This window comes from Eschscholzia californica, unplaced genomic scaffold (assembly GCF_041429995.1).
Source record: "Eschscholzia californica isolate CP2 unplaced genomic scaffold, dmEscCali1.0.p SCAF_2, whole genome shotgun sequence".
NCBI classification, from domain to species: domain Eukaryota; kingdom Viridiplantae; phylum Streptophyta; class Magnoliopsida; order Ranunculales; family Papaveraceae; genus Eschscholzia; species Eschscholzia californica.
In genome coordinates, this window is record NW_028238309.1 from 17,030,099 (window position 1) to 17,047,143 (window position 17,045).

The 17,045-nt window shown below is 37.5% G+C and overlaps 1 protein-coding gene across 1 annotated transcript; it reads left to right on the forward strand.

Annotated features, from left to right (window-relative positions):
• Window positions 1-8,261: 8,261 nt before the first annotated feature.
• LOC147556580 (uncharacterized) lies at window positions 8,262-12,157 on the forward strand. The gene is made up of 3 exons (XM_086663307.1): window positions 8,262-8,512; window positions 11,045-11,876; window positions 11,965-12,157. Exons 2-3 carry the CDS (start codon window positions 11,045-11,047, stop codon window positions 11,979-11,981), a joined length of 849 nt encoding a protein of 282 aa, XP_086519433.1. The 5' UTR covers window positions 8,262-8,512; the 3' UTR covers window positions 11,982-12,157.
• The last annotated feature ends 4,888 nt before the right edge of the window (window positions 12,158-17,045 follow it).

Here is a 17,045-nt window from a genome sequence, read left to right on the forward strand (position 1 = left end):
CACCACCAGCTGTTAAAAATTCCATTGTTTAATATTCAATCAAGAGCTTTCATCAAAACCTCCATTGTTATTTAGGTTTTATACTGTTTATCTCTTTATTTTAGCCATTGTTATTCGGGTTTAAAATCCCATCTTTATTGCCTTATAGGTTAAAGATTCATATAGAATCATTTAAAAGATCAAATCTTGATTTAGGTTTTTCTTTTCTTGTTTTCCATTTCAATAACTTTGAATCTGTTTTGTTGTAATCTTAACTACCTTCGAATGGAAGATTTATATTTTCTCTCTCTAAAACTTTCATAACTCTTTAAGATCTTTGATGTTTATTTCTTATTTAATGATTTTTTCAATGTTAGTATGTTATTTCTCCTTCCAATGTTCATTGTATATTTCTTCAGATCTACGTTAAATCCTCTTCTTTTTTTGTTTTTTTTTGCAGATCAGAATCATCTGTCTGTACAGTTCTTGATCTTTGTGATTATCCACAATTATTCCTATAACAGAATATAAAGTACAGGTACTTTACGATAACTTTCCATGTTTTCTGATAAAATTTGCTAATAATGTCTTGATGTTTATCCTTTCTGATTCTTGTAACAGAATAAAAATTACAGTTACTTTACGATAAATTACCATACTTTCTGATACAATTTGCATACATTTCATGTAAGATGATCGTATTAATGATCAAAGGTTCGTAAAGTATGAAAAATTTATCCAACATTACACGTCCTTTTTTTACCAGAACAGTGGCCATGACAAGCATATAAAACTTCTCTTAACCTAATAAACAATTGTACTTTTCCATACATTATACATAATTTATTAATCTGTACCTGTTATTTATGATCCATCTCATTTGTTTTTTATTAAATGTTTCATTATTAATGTATGTAAATTTGATTATAATTTTTTTTAACTAATACATATGTTTTTTTTTTCTTGTAGTAAACCAGCACTGATGGAATTTCTTACAGAATCATCACATAAACTATAGAAGTATAAATTACGATAAAGAAGATTGTTTCTATGATCCTGTTTGGACAACGGAGTCTTACGTGAAGACTTACAAGGAACATATAAACCCTGCCCCTAACTTCGATGAACCATGTACATTTAATGAAGAGTCAAAAACACTACCATGTTTGATTCGCAGTAAACCTGGAAGACCAAAGACAGTAAGGATCGAGAGCTCGGGCAACATTCTGACGGAGTTTGTTTTTAAGTTACATAGTCTACTATGTTCTTTTCATTTACAATAAAACACAGATTATTGTTCAATAAAATTTCCTTTCAGTCGTACAAAAGGTTGTGTTATTTACTATACAGTATACATAATTTATGATAAATCACATACTTTATAACAAAAAACATGATTTCAGATTTACATTTCCTAACAAGTTACTATAATTTATGGTACATAATGGATAATCTAAGTATTCAATGGTACATAATGGATTCAATGGTACATAATGGATTCAATGGTACATTTCCTAACATGACATAAAAAACAAGTAATTTATGTCAGAAAATAATCTAAGTATTCAATGGTACATAACAGGGGCGGACCCACGTTGGGGCCCGTGGGGTCACGTGCCCCCACGGCCCAAATTTGAGTCCATTACCCAAATACAAGTGGAGAACCTATATAAATAGAAACAAGGGAAAATTGTCATGTTATTAACTTTGGCCCAGTGGGGAGACCGAGAGAGGATTAATTGAGGTAGCGGAAGGTTATGGGTTCGACTCCCTCAAACCTCAACCACTTTCTTTTCAACTATAAGGGCATATTTGTTTTTAATGAATTATCATTTTAGTCCTATGTTTATCTTTTTCATGCCTTTTCTTCGCTGTTTCTTTCTCTATAAATTCTATGTTTGACTCCCGTAAACTTCTTTACAACTATTTGTGTCCATATTATTTGTTATTCCTTCTTTTTATTGCACACATATTATATTATATATATACATATATACATTTTACTATTTTTTCTAAAAGTTGTTTCATCTCTCTCTTTTCCTAAGTTTTGTAACATAGTAAATTGATCATTTTCAAGACATAAATGACTGTCAAACTTATTTTTAGTTGTAAAGATTACGCCTCCTAAATTTATCTTTACGAGTTGAGATTATAGTTGTGCCCATCCAACACCGAAACACGGCTTATACCCTCGTTTTTATATAATTCGAACGTGTATAAAACTAATTATTTTTATTGACACTACAGTCAGTACAACTCACAAGTTAGTAACAGTCGCGTTGGTTGAGAATGTAGCTACGATATATAAGTCACTTGCTTGAACGTCATACCAAGATTTTCGAATATTTTACAATTGTTTATTATAAATAAAAGTGCCCCCACAAAGAAATTTTTCTGGGTCCGCCACTGGTACATAATGGATGACACACACGCATATGATAAATTACGTTGTATACATGACAAATGATGGTTTCCTCGTCATAAATAACACATAATTTACGAACTTGTTTCATAATTTGTATTCTATTTGTGTTTATGTATGAGTAAAAAATGAAAGTTAAGTGAGAGAAAGTTGATATATATGTTTTGAATATTAACCCCCAAATCACGCTAATTGATCTCAGAAAATATACTCTTTCCAAATCTGAAAATTAAGTGAGAGAAAGTGATATATAGATTTTGTTTCCAAATTTGAAAGGATGAGAGAGAAAATCTGTTTTGGAAAATATTCGTTTTCCAAATCTGTTATGAAAAATCTGTTTTGGAAAATATCCTTGATCCGTTATTTCCTATTAAATCTTTTCAGTTTGTAACCTAAATATCTCCCCCAAATCACGCCCCTAGGTTTGGGAAACTTTCCGGATTCATTCCGAAATTTAACAACCCCGGATTTTTTAGACGAGGGACATGGAGGGTATTTATCAATAAAGTATGAGTTATTTATGCCCTTATTGTAAAAGGACTAAATGTCCATATTTTGGGAAGATTGGTCTATATACCTATTATGAAAATGATTTTGGTCTATATACCCATGGACTCATTCTAAAAAGCAAAATTCTAAATTTAACGACTTTTGCACAATATTGTGTCTTTTTATGTGATATTTGGGAGTAGACATACCATGTTAACAAAGGGACAAATGAAATCAGGGTTAGGATTCACAATGTTGGACAATGAAAATCTCACCCATGTGCGTGACACATAGAGATGAGATTATATAGTGTCCATAACCTCTCAACAAAAAAAAAAAATAGTGTCCATAACATACTAGACCGTGAAACTAACAAACAGTCACACTCAATTTCACGTCCATGTATCTTAAGAGTAAAATTAACCTGTCTCACCTCTTTTCTATGATCAGAAATTATATATTATTCTTTTACTAAAAAAGACTTAATGACGTAATTAGGCGATTGGCAATATTGCCTCTCAAATCCAATCAGCTATCTCAACATAGAAAGAAGAATGAAGACAAAAGATTTTACTTCCTTACTATTTGTAATTAGATTTAGGTTGTTTCCATACATGTAATTATAGTTCCTTATTTTAATTCCCTCTCTTATGTAAACTTCTCCATTGTAATTCTCTATATATAATTGTTCACCACATAAATAAAAATACCTTTGATTCTTAATATTTCAGTGCAAGAGTTATCATTAGTTTGGTTTTACCATTATCATTATCTTCGTATTATTATTTTCACATGGTATCAGAGAATAAGGATTTCGTTGTTTCGATCTTGTTTGGGAATTCTTTTCGACATCTCTAAGCTTCTTATCTGCACTCAAAGGTCAGTCTTTTCCTAACAATTTTTTTTTTTGACACTATTACCAAATCTTTGTCTAAGATTTCGATTTTTTTGTTTCATTCAGACCAAACCTGAATCACTTAGCATAATCCGACCAATAAGGTCCAACTTACATTTGAACTACGGTTAGAATCACACATAACTGTTTTGAATTAGGGTTACTCGCTTAGCATAAACCCATCTCTTCTGTCTCGACAACTCTCTTTCTATATATATTTTAGTCGGGACTCATCACGACCAATCTGGTCGACTTTGTGGCTTCAACAGACGAACCTTCAACCCAATAAGTCTGGACCCAATCCCACTCACTTTGTTCTTCCCAAGAGAAGAAACGATTTCGCACAACCTCTAGGGTTTGCTCATTTCAGTCGGCCACATCTACGCAAGAATCGTTGCTTTTACAATCACCGATTCATTGCAACCACGAAGCTGACTACTATTTCAACACCCATAGACCGTTTTGCTTTTGTTGTTTACTCTCTTATTAATTAGATTTCCTTCACAAAACCTTCTCTCACTAGACTATCTAGGAAACCTAATCATCTTCTATTTAAACCACTTACAGTTTGATTAAAACCACTTCATGTTTTGATTAAAACCATAGTGTTTTGACTACTTACTGTTTTGATTTAAAATCATAGTGTCCCACTTACTGTTTTGATTTTAAAACCATAGTGTTCCACTTATTGTTTTGATTTTAAAACTAATTAATGTTTTACTGTTTGACTATTAAAACTACTTAATGTTTTGATTAAAATCATTTACTGCCTTGTTTAAGACAAATATTGACAAAAGCAACCACCTTCTCACGGCCATATCATCCGTTTGCAGACTTTGTTTTTCGATCAAAAATTGATCAAAACATCTCTTCCATATTTGTGACGGTACTATTAAGAATTTCCCGTCCCGAATAACACTGTTGCAATACTTTATTTGTCACAGTTTCTGTTTTTTAACACAACTGTCGCTTTCATCAGTTTCTATATTTTTATATATGTTCACTGTTTGACCTATTTCCGGACTTCTAAATCTGTTATTATCTTATTTTTCTTTGACGACTTTTAATCATGTCAGACGAATCACCATCATTTTGGTTGTTACTTCTTAGCAAATATTTTAGCTTTTCGACAATGATTTTCTTGTCAATTTTAAACACAACAATATTATTTTTGTTGTCGCTCCTTCCGTCAATATTTGACATTTCTTCGACAATGCCTTACTTGTCGACTCAACCGACAATGACACTTGAGTTATCACTTATTCAACCTATTTCCCATAATTACTTTTTCTTTAGCAGACTCTTAAAATTTATTCTCTCGAGTTTTTCTACTAATTTTTGTCGACCCATGATTTATATTCCTTCTCCTTTATTGAGATCGATTCTTTTTCCCGGTATAGATACTGGTGACCCTAGCCCTACGGCTACGACACTTTTCTCGGGAACTATTCTTTCCATTCACCCTACTTCGTGGATTATCGATAGTGGAGCTACAAACCACGTCTGCTTTTCATTACAGTGTTTTAGTTCGTACGAACTTGCTCCTCCATCACTTTACGTTCAAATTCCTGATGGGAGTACCCTTCCCGTTACACATATCGATAAAGTAGTTTTTTCTGACTCTTTACATATCGAAAATGTTTATCATATTCCTAGTTTCAAGTTTAATTTGATTTCTGTACGACAATTATGTAAATCTTTAAATTGTCTTGCGACTTTCTCACCTTCGCACTGTGTCTTTACGGAAGTTTTCACAACCCGCCTGATTGGACAGGCTGATGAGGTTGGCGACCTCTATATTTTACGCCGTGACTCTAAAGCACTTACTTTACATAAGTCATTTGACATTTGGCACCGCCGACTAGGACATCCAAGTTTGAATCGCCTTAAACACTTATCTCAACGATTTGATTTTATTCGCTTCGACTCCACGCATGACTGTACAATTTGCCCTATGGATAAGCAATCTAAATTGCCTTTTCATAAAAGTACAACAGTTAGTACTTTTCCTTTCCAATTAGTTCATGCTGACATCTGGGGACCTTTCCCTGTTCCTTCGCTCACAAATAAGCGATACTTTCTCACGTTAGTTGATGACTATTCCAGATATACTTGGACATTTCTTATGCAGTCCAAGTCTGAGACTAAGAAATACTTAGAATATTTGTTCAATTTCACAATTAAACAATATCAAAAGACTATTAAGTCCATTTCTTCTGATTCGGCAACCACCTCTACCTGCCCTATTCAGACTTTTCGTTCCGATAATGGAACTGAATTTCTCACTAATGACTTACAGTCTTGGTTTCAGTCGAATGGTATTATCCACCAACGCAGTTGCGTTCATACTCCACAACAAAATGGGGTCGTTGAACGCAAACATAGACACTTGTTGGATGTCGCTCGTGCTCTGCGATTTCAAGCTAATCTTCCCCTTAATTTTTGGGGTGAGTGTCTAAAAACGGCAACTTACTTAATTAATTAGATGCCAACTCCAATTTTATCACTTAAGTCACCCTATGAAGTCTTATATGATACTCCACCAGACTACTCGACCTTCCGTGTTTTTGGGTGTCTGTGCTTTGCCCATTATGTCAAAGCTACTAATAAATTTGACATGCGAGCTAAACCAGGAATCTTTATTGGGTACGCTTATGGAAGGAAGGGTTACACCATTTATGACCTAGAGACTAAAACTCTCTATGACTCTCGAAATGTAACCTTTTTTGAAAACAAATTTCCTTTTGAGTCGGTTACTGATGTTCCATCTGACTCACACTTTTTTTACTCCTTTGAATATTTTGGATGACCATGTGCCTTCTCCAGACACTTTCCAGTCTCCGTCGCGACACAATATTTTTTCACCTCCACCGATGGTCGAGTCTTCTCCCTCGCCTTTGGTTGATTCTCCCCGTTTACCTTTTATTGAGTCAGCGCCCTCTATTTCTGTTGGGCCTCTGACTCCCTCTGATTCCAGCGAGGATTTATCTTCACCATCTCCTGTAGAGGTGCCCATAGCTTCTTCAGATAATGCATCTTCTCCAGACTTTTCTGCTTCCGCTTCTCCCCGACCTTCTACTAGTGACACTTCACCACTTGACTCTCCTGTTGAGGAATCTGGTAATCCTACACGACCTATTCGTGTTAGGAATCCTCCTGCTTATTTGACTATATTCTTTCTAGTTCAGAAACGACATCTTCGCAAACTCCTTATCCACTGGTCGACTATATAAGTTTCGACCGTTTTAGTCCTTCTCATAAGGCTTTTCTCACTTCCGTCATCACCACGGAAGAACCCAAATCTTACAAAATTGCCTCTGCTTCTCCAGAATGGCGTGAGGCGATGACTAAAGAGATTTCAGCCCTCGAGACTAATAATACTTGGTCTCTGACTTCCTTGCCACCTGGCAAGAAACCCATTGGTTGTAAGTGGGTTTACAAAATTAAATATCTTTCGGATGGATCCATCGAACGTTATAAGGCACGCCTCGTCGCCAAAGGGTATACCCAGGTTGAAGGTGTCGACTATCATGATACTTTTGCTCCAGTTGCCAAATTGGTAACTGTTCGTGTCCTCTTATCCCTTGCGTCTATCCAAGGATGGTTGTTGCATCAGTTAGATGTCAATAATGCTTTCCTCCAAGGAGACTTGGAAGAAGAAGTCTATATGACCATTCCTCCAGGTTTTAGCAACAAAGGTGACACTAGAGTTTGTCGCTTGAACAAATCATTATATGGTTTGAAACAAGCTTCTAGGCAATGGTTTGCCAAATTTTCCTCTGGTTTAAAAGCCGAAGGTTTTTCTCAGTCTTCGTCAGACCACTCTCTTCTTAGTTATTTTAATGGTCCGACTACTATCTATATTCTTGTCTCTGTAGATGATATCTGAAGGAGTTGAAGGAGATGTCCTTCGACCAAGGTGACAATGCGAACAATTTGTCGGATAGGACAATTGATGTGGAAGATCATCAAGTCCGATTGATTTAGGGATCGTAGAGTTGTAGCTAGAGACCAACTACGATCGTCGAATTACGAAGTAATTCGCGGCTAACTTCGATCGGATCCTACAACGGGTTACACATAAGAGTGACAAATTGATCTAGGATATGACTAGTGGGAGTGAGATATAATCATGGGAGTGTCCCATAAACATATCTCATAGGCCTAAAAAGGAATTAGGCAAAGATAGTACAAAAAGGCCAAAAGCAGGGTTTTTGGGCCTAGGCCGATTCGGGCACTTTTAGGGCTCGGATTGGGCTGATTTTTGGAGGGACGTTTCCTTATGTTATGAACATTAAATCTGCCAATTTTGGCTGGGTTTGGACGTCATCTCCTTAGGGAATTGAGAAAATACCAATAGTTGCTATTTTCGACTATTTCCCTAAATCTTATTCTAAAGGGTGTTTTGGGAAACCTAAAAGGAGGTGGATTCTTATTAGGGTTCTATATAAACACTCTTAGGGCAGAGAATAAGGTGTGGAATTTCTCTCTAAGCTTTCTTACTCTACCACATCAAGTAGAGAGGAGAAAGTGAGCTAATTCCCATTAACTATCTATCTAGTCAAGCAAGAAGAAGGTCTTCTTATTATCCAACCACCATTGGTGTGCTAGCTATACAACAAGGTGGGAGATCAAATTGATTGCTCGTGTCCCAAGTAGAGGAGCTACACTTGAAGCTCTTGGTCTTCTTCAATCAATTCAACTAGTTTGAGGGAAAAGCGATTAAGGTAATCCACTATCTCCATTAGATTAATTACTAGTTTTGCATGTGATCCTGGGAATACTAGTGTAGACATTAGATGTCATATTTCCGCTATAAACACTAGTAGAAGGGTATAAAACCCTACAGTGGCGTCAGAGCCTCTTGCTATTAACTAGTTTTTGCTAAGAATCGAACTAGTTCATATTAGATATAATTGATAGTTTGATAAATTGAGTTTATAAAAATATTTTAAAAGTGTTTTAAAACTATTTAAACTCACAATTTGATAATATTGAATGGGATTCAATGAATTTCAAATTAAGAATCAAATTGATGATTAAAAGTGTTTTAAAACTCAATTAGATTGAATTTCGGACTAATCCATGCTTGATTAAGTTGATAGTTATGTTTAAAAGAGTTTTAAACATAAGAAATTGATTGATTTTGAATGGGATTCAAGAATTTTTCAAATAGATTTCAAAATTGTTCTTTGAAAAAGTTTTCAAAAACCTAGACTTTGATCCAAAATTGGTTTGATTAAGAGTTGTTTTCAAGTTTTGGAAACTTTTGAAAAACAAAGATTTTTGGAATTTTAGAAGTGTTCTAAAAAGAAGTGTTTTGAGTTTTGGGAAACTCTCAAAACAAAATTTGGAAATTTTAAAAGTTTCTACAAGTTTTGTAAAAATTTTAGAAGTGTTCTAAAAGATTTCAAAATTTTAAGAAAAGTTTTAAATTTAGAAAATAGCAACTTAGAGTTGCAAAAGAAAAAAAAAAAAAATTTTTGGAAACTAGGGTTTTGGAAAACCCTAGTGTCCGGCCAGGAAGCTTCCTGGCCGGACCGGGAGCTCCTGGATGCGTCCTCTGGACGCATCCAGAGCAGCTGCTGAGACGCGTCTAGGACGCGACCAGCAGCTGCGACAGAAGCTTCTGGACGCGTCTTGAAGACGCGTCCAGAGCAGCTGTTGGGACGCGTCTTGGAGACGCGACCAGCAGCTGCGGAGGGAGCTTCCTGGACGCGTCTAGGACGCGTCCAGAGCACTCGACCAGACGCGTCTTGGAGACGCGTCTGGGAGGTTCTGGGTGTCTCGGACTAGTCCGAGACACCTAGTGCTGGTCCGGTCCAGCACCAGACACGTCTAGGACGCGTCTGGTACATGGACTAGCGTCCTGGCTCCGGCCAGGACGAGACCAGGCCTTGATAGGTTTCGGCCAGGACATGCCGGCCTATGGGCCGTGCTTTGTCCGGACCTTGTCCGAGCCCTTTTCTGGGCTTGGGCCGGGACTTGTCTAGGACTTGTCCCGGGCTTTTTCGAGGCTTTTCGGACCATAAAAAGGAACCATCATTCGAGTGGGAGTTTTTGCCAAAATTTCTTCCGATTCCAACCAAATAATTCCAAAATCAATCCGGGCCATCCAGAAGGCCAAAACGGATTTCTCTTTAAATTGATTTATGAAATCATTAAGAATCGAACCAATGTTTTTCCGAAATTGACCCGGGCTTTCAAAACCCGAAACGGAGTTTTTCTTAAAGATGATTTTAGAAATCATAAAAGATAAAACCGGAACGCACCACTAGTTGAATTCTTCGAATTTAGACTTAAGGTCCGTAATGTGACATGTGATGTCAACAAAAGTATCTCCCAAGATAATCATGCATATATAATTCTTAGCCTTGATATATTATATGATTGCATGTGATGTGAATGCGGGAAACTAGTATGGCCATAGATTTATATCTTTATTCTTGTTTTAAGCACGGATGGGTGCATGCTTTGTAATTAATTTTAATTTCAAGTTTATACGATCTGCGAATCGTTAGAGTCTTGTAATTAGAGTTTAGGGTCAATGAGTCCATTGAAGAAAACTCAAGGATGGAATCCAAAGGCGAGTGGGAGAAATCAATGGAGGTTCAAGGATGGAGATCTAGACGAACCAAAAGGCGAAACAAGAAGAAAACCAAAGGAGATTAGATCTTCTAGGTTAGGGGCCATACTAGGATCCATGTCTGCTTGATTTACTTTCTCGCGCGCATTTACTTACTTATTTACGCTTTATGTCGTGGATGTTAGTTAGGCTAAATAGTTCACTATAACAAACGCCAGACTAGCGTAAAAGTCCCCAAAAGTAATCTTGAGTAATCGCCTATCCAGATTAAGACACTCGTTGCGCCCTTGTTCGAGGAAGGTGGGTCGGCCTTCGCAGAGTACCTCCTCTACCTTGGGACAATGCGGGTAGGTCTATAGAAGAGGCCTACACGTCTAAATGGTTCTACTCAACGAGATCAGCAAGAGAGTCTTGGATACTCGAGGCAAAAGGATAGATTAGTCATTCATTAATGAAATCTATCAACCAAGAGTCATAAGGTATGATCAGTGAAGTAGTTCACTCACCCGGAACGACGGAGTCAAAGGGTAGGGCCTTCGTCCGCTTTACTCCGAAGAACTGGGGTCTTGGAATCACTTATTCAATCGGGGACGATTTTTATTGAATAATGTGGGAAAACTAAGTTTTTCAAAAATGATAACGAGTTTAAAACTTTGCCATTTCTTTTATGTAGATGACAAAAGATATTTTCAACTTCCGCTCACTTCTCGACAAGGAGAAGCTAAATGAGCACAACTTCCTTGACTGGGAGAGGAACCTGGGAATAGTTCTCAGGATGGAAGGAAAGCAACATGTACTAGAAACTCCAATTCCTGTATTGGATGATAATTCGACTAAAGAAGAGATAGATGAAGAAAGGAGTGTGCGGAAAAAGGCAGAGCCTGTAACTTGCTTAATGCTAGCAACCATGGAACCGACTCTGCAAGAGCAGTTCATAGACATGGATGCTTACTCCATGATGCGACAACTTCGGGAAATGTTCCAGAAACAGTCGAGATTGGAGAGGTTTGAAACCTCTAAAGCAATTATGGACATGCGCCTTGAAAAGGGAAAACCAGTTGGGCCTCATGTTCGTCAAATGATCAGGCTCATGGGCAAGCTGGCTAAACTAGGTTTCCCTTATAGCCAACAGACGGCTACCGACACTATCCTTCACTCCCTCCATAGTGGTTTTAATCAGTTTAAGATGAACTACAACATGAATGGATGGGATAAAACGTTGGAGGAACTTCATTCTATGCTTCTAACAGCCGAAAAGGACGTCGCTATAGTGGAGACTAAGAAGGACGTTCTTATGGTACAAAAGGACAAAGGGTTCAAGAAAGGTGGAAAACAGAAGAAGAAAACCGCGTCAAAAGGAAAAGGCAAACGAGTTGCCAAACCTAAAGACAAAGGTCCTCCTCCTGACACCAAATGTTTCTACTGTGATGGCAAAGGCCACTGGAAAAGAAACTGCCCTAAGTTCTTGGAGGACAAAAGGAATGGAACAGTGGCTTCCAATTCAGGTATAAACAGTTAACTTATCAAATACTGTAAAATTCCCAAACCTAGGTATATGATACCTAAAATTGCCCTATCATTGTGAATGTACAGGCGCAGCTGGGAACTGAGTATTTGGCTAAAGAAGACAAGATCCAAGAGGGAGCAGAAGCCTCGACTGCTAAGGATGCTGAAAGGGATCGAAGTCTACTTTAGGCACTATTCTAGATTAATAGTTTTTCTAGTTTTTTAACATCATCTCTGTACTAAGTATTACGGAGAATCAATAAAGAACTTTATTTCTAAATTGGGATGTTAATAAGTGCTAGATTTAACAAACTATACCAAAAGATTCTAAACTTGGTCAAAAACCTATAAGATAGGTTCATCGGAAAGGGATGAGGACAACAGGTCCACTATAACCAAAACATGAATCAAACTGACAAGAAAGAAAGTCTTGAGTCAGAAACAGAAATTGATCTTCAAACGTACTTCTAACCTATCCATATTTGGAGTGTCCAAAAGGATTAAGATGAAGAACACGAATCAAACTCTATCCTCCAAAATCCATTAGTCTAGACATAGCTTCTCACAAAACTACCAAAGTCCGTCTAAGCTTGTAAAGGCATTACAAAATTAGCTAAAGTCTGACGCAATTTCTTTAGAAGAAATTTGGGCTTTTTCCACAAGCAATCAAGAGAACAAAGTGTTTGTTGCTCATGATAGTATTCTTCTAATAATTAGCGCACCTAGTAATCTGGGAGAAAAACACTAATTATTACAAGAATAAGTGGGAGAAAAGTACAAGTCGATTTAATTCGATCATGAGAAAAATCATGGAGTTTCATGAAGAACAATCATGAAACTTGTACAAGACGATTAAATTCGACCAAGAGCAACAAACTGCGACTCCTTGGAAAAGGAAAGGTTAAAGATATGATCTTGTAAACCCACCGCACAAAAGCGAATGTCATTCGCAGGAGAACTCTCAAAGCGAGTGAAAGTGTCTCTAAAGGAATATCTCAAAGTAGTTGAGATAACTCCAAATTGTTGTTCAAAAGCCCTGAAAGGTCAAAATAAAATCTTAAAGACTCAGAAAATAAAGGTTATTTCTGAAGAGATAAAAGACCTGCGCAGAAACGGAAACTGACTCTAGATTTTGGCTAGAAGCCAAAATCATCGTGGAATCCATATCTCGTCAAGACATGAAGCTTGATAATTTAAGTCAACAGAAGACCTAAATTGGTTTTCCAAAATAGAAAACTGAGAAGGATGGAAACATTCATGTTTCCCGAAACGAGACAAGAAGAATAAAGATTCTTCCAATCAAGTTATGTCCACAAGCATGCTTAAGAAATCTATCGACGGATTAAAAGCACGCAAGAGTTAGAATCTTCGATTCAAAAGGCAATCAAAGAAGTTTGATTCCTGAGGAATGAAGAAAATCTTGAATCACGAAATTTCAAGAAGGTAAGTGGGAGTAAACAAACCTTCCGGGTCCGTATGCAGAGTACATACAAAAGATTGAGTACGACATAAGGTGTTGTATAACAGTAACGAACTGACTCAATAAAGGACCACACACAAAAGGATAAAATGCCATTTTGGGCATCTGAAGATCTATAAGCATAGATCAAAAGGATGATAGGATTAGAGAGACTCAGTACGCTGAGATGCTTGAGATCCGAAACAGAAAATCTAAGACTCGGAAAGTCTAAAAGAATTTCGACCCAAAAACTCATGACAGAGGGCGTTGCAAAAATCGGAGTCTGAAAAGACACCGATGAGCTAGCACGCATGAGAGAGACATTTATGTTCGAAAACATAAAGTCAATCATGTTGGACATGATTAGCATTTAAACATCCGAATTCGGATTGGAAAACCGAAACACTACTTAGTACATCCTAGAAGGCTAAAGGATGAAGTAGTACAAAATTGAACATGTCATCGTAGCAAACTTTCAGACATGGAAGGAAAGTAGGCTAAAAGTGTTTAAGCCGGGAACTGTTGCAAATACTACATAAAGAATTAAAAGCCTTAACTCTAGTAAAAGTTATTAGAAATTATCAAGGTTGAAGATAACCGTCTTCAAATTAATTGATAATTAGCAAAGTTTAAAACCGACTACCACGGTAGTCAAACTGAACTGTCACCTAAGACATAGTATGAGAGTCATACACAGTCTAAGGCATGAGGTATAATTTTAAACCTCGACGAGTAAAACTGAGTGGGTAAAAAGAGTTTTACGGAAGAGGCTCAGATTTACAACTCTCGTTATCAGAAATAATAGAGTTATTTCACAAGTCGTCTAAATTTGGTTTAGTATTTAAACGACAGTCCATTGATGATAAAACATTCCGAATAGGTTTGTCAGATACGTGATCTGATGAATGAAACCCTATTAAGTGAACTTGGAATATTTATTATCAAATCCCTGGTCCAGGTCATTGCATGGACAACGATGACTCACGAAGACTAGCACGGGAGTCGATGGGATAGCGCAGTTTCATGGGCTATAGGAATAGTATATTCTATTCGACTACGTGGGTGTGTAAAAGGTTTATACACTGGATAACCCTCAAATGAGAAGTACATCACTCGTGATGAACGTCAATACTTCTCATAAAGACAATTGGAGAGATTCCTCAAAACATGAGTGCTCCACTCATCTTATGTAAGGAATGCCCGACTTTGGTTCCGTTAAACGCCGCGCCGTAAAAGGAGGTTATAAAGGCGGACACTGGGAAGGACAGGATAGACATGAAGTTAAGTGGGAGCGCAAGAATGGATTGTGTCACCCTAATCACATTAGGTACAAAGTGTCTCAAGGCCACTTGATGAGTAGCAACTGAAAATGCGTGGCCGCGCTCAAACGGATTAAAAGTTAATCGTTTGTCTTTTACAGTTGTACTCGGATATCAAGAAAGTCTGAATGACGTGACGTATCAGATGGGATACTAAATTGACACGGGAATCGAGGCATTGCACTTGTTCTAAGTCCAAGTGGGAGTCTGAAGGAGTTGAAGGAGATGTCCTTCGACCAAGGTGACAATGCGAACAATTTGTCGGATAGGACAATTGATGTGGAAGATCATCAAGTCCGATTGATTTAGGGATCGTAGAGTTGTAGCTAGAGACCAACTACGATCGTCGAATTACGAAGTAATTCGCGGCTAACTTCGATCGGATCCTACAACGGGTTACACATAAGAGTGACAAATTGATCTAGGATATGACTAGTGGGAGTGAGATATAATCATGGGAGTGTCCCATAAACATATCTCATAGGCCTAAAAAGGAATTAGGCAAAGATAGTACAAAAAGGCCAAAAGCAGGGTTTTTGGGCCTAGGCCGATTCGGGCACTTTTAGGGCTCGGATTGGGCTGATTTTTGGAGGGACGTTTCCTTATGTTATGAACATTAAATCTGCCAATTTTGGCTGGGTTTGGACGTCATCTCCTTAGGGAATTGAGAAAATACCAATAGTTGCTATTTTCGACTATTTCCCTAAATCTTATTCTAAAGGGTGTTTTGGGAAACCTAAAAGGAGGTGGATTCTTATTAGGGTTCTATATAAACACTCTTAGGGCAGAGAATAAGGTGTGGAATTTCTCTCTAAGCTTTCTTACTCTACCACATCAAGTAGAGAGGAGAAAGTGAGCTAATTCCCATTAACTATCTATCTAGTCAAGCAAGAAGAAGGTCTTCTTATTATCCAACCACCATTGGTGTGCTAGCTATACAACAAGGTGGGAGATCAAATTGATTGCTCGTGTCCCAAGTAGAGGAGCTACACTTGAAGCTCTTGGTCTTCTTCAATCAATTCAACTAGTTTGAGGGAAAAGCGATTAAGGTAATCCACTATCTCCATTAGATTAATTACTAGTTTTGCATGTGATCCTGGGAATACTAGTGTAGACATTAGATGTCATATTTCCGCTATAAACACTAGTAGAAGGGTATAAAACCCTACAATATCATCATTACAGGCAATGACAACAAGGAAATTGACTCCCTTCGACACCGTCTCGAGCAACGATTTTCTCTTAAAAATCTCGGACGACTTCAATATTTTTTAGGCCTAGAAGTATCTAGGTCCCCTAAGGGTATTTTCCTCTGTCAACGGAAATACACTTTAGATATTATTCGTGATTCTGGACTTCTCGGTGCAAAACCGAGTTTATTTCCTATGGAACAGCATTTGAAATTGTTACCTACAGATGGCACACCGTTAGACGATCCCACTTCTTTCCGACGTCTAATTGGTCGACTTCTCTATGTCACTGTAACGAGGCCTGATATCGTATTTTCAGTGAATTATCTAAGTCAATTTTTGCAGCATCCCCGTTCAACACATATGGATGCAGCGACTCGAGTGCTAAGATATTTAAAGGGGACCCTCGATCATGGGATTCTCCTTTCATCCTCTAGCTCTTTGACACTTTCGGGTTTTACTGACTCTGATTGGGCCAGCTGCCCCATTACACGTCGTTCCACCACCGGCTACTTCACAATGCTTGGTGCGAGTCCATTGTCTTGGAAATCTAAGAAACAACCGACCGTCTCCCGGTCATCCGCTGAGGCAGAATATCGTGCCCTTGCTTTCCTTACCGCCGAGCTCCAATGGTTGAAATACCTTTTCCAGGACCTTCGGATTTCAATTCCAGAACCTTTTCAGGTCTTCTGTGACAATAAGGCGGCTATGCATATAGCTGCCAATCCAGTTTTTCACGAACGAACGAAGCATATCGAACTCGATTGCCACTTTGTTCGTGAGAAGCTTGAAAGTGGTCTTATTCAGATCTCTCATGTTCGCACCACCGATCAGGTGGCTGATATTTTTACAAAGCCTTTGGGTTCTGACCAGTTTCACAAGTTACTTCCCAAGTTAGGCTTGACTCAGCTTTCTTCCTCCGCTCCAACTTGCGGGGGGGTAATGACGTAATTAGGCGATTGGCAATATTGCCTCTCAAATCCAATCAGCTATCTCAACATAGAAAGAAGAATGAAGACAAAAGATTTTACTTCCTTACTATTTGTAATTAGATTTAGGTTGTTTCCATACATGTAATTATAGTTCCTTATTTTAATTCCCTCTCTTATGTAAACTTCTCCATTGTAATTCTCTATATATAATTGTTCACCACATAAATAAAAATACCTTTGATTCTTAATATTTCAGTGCAAGAGTTAT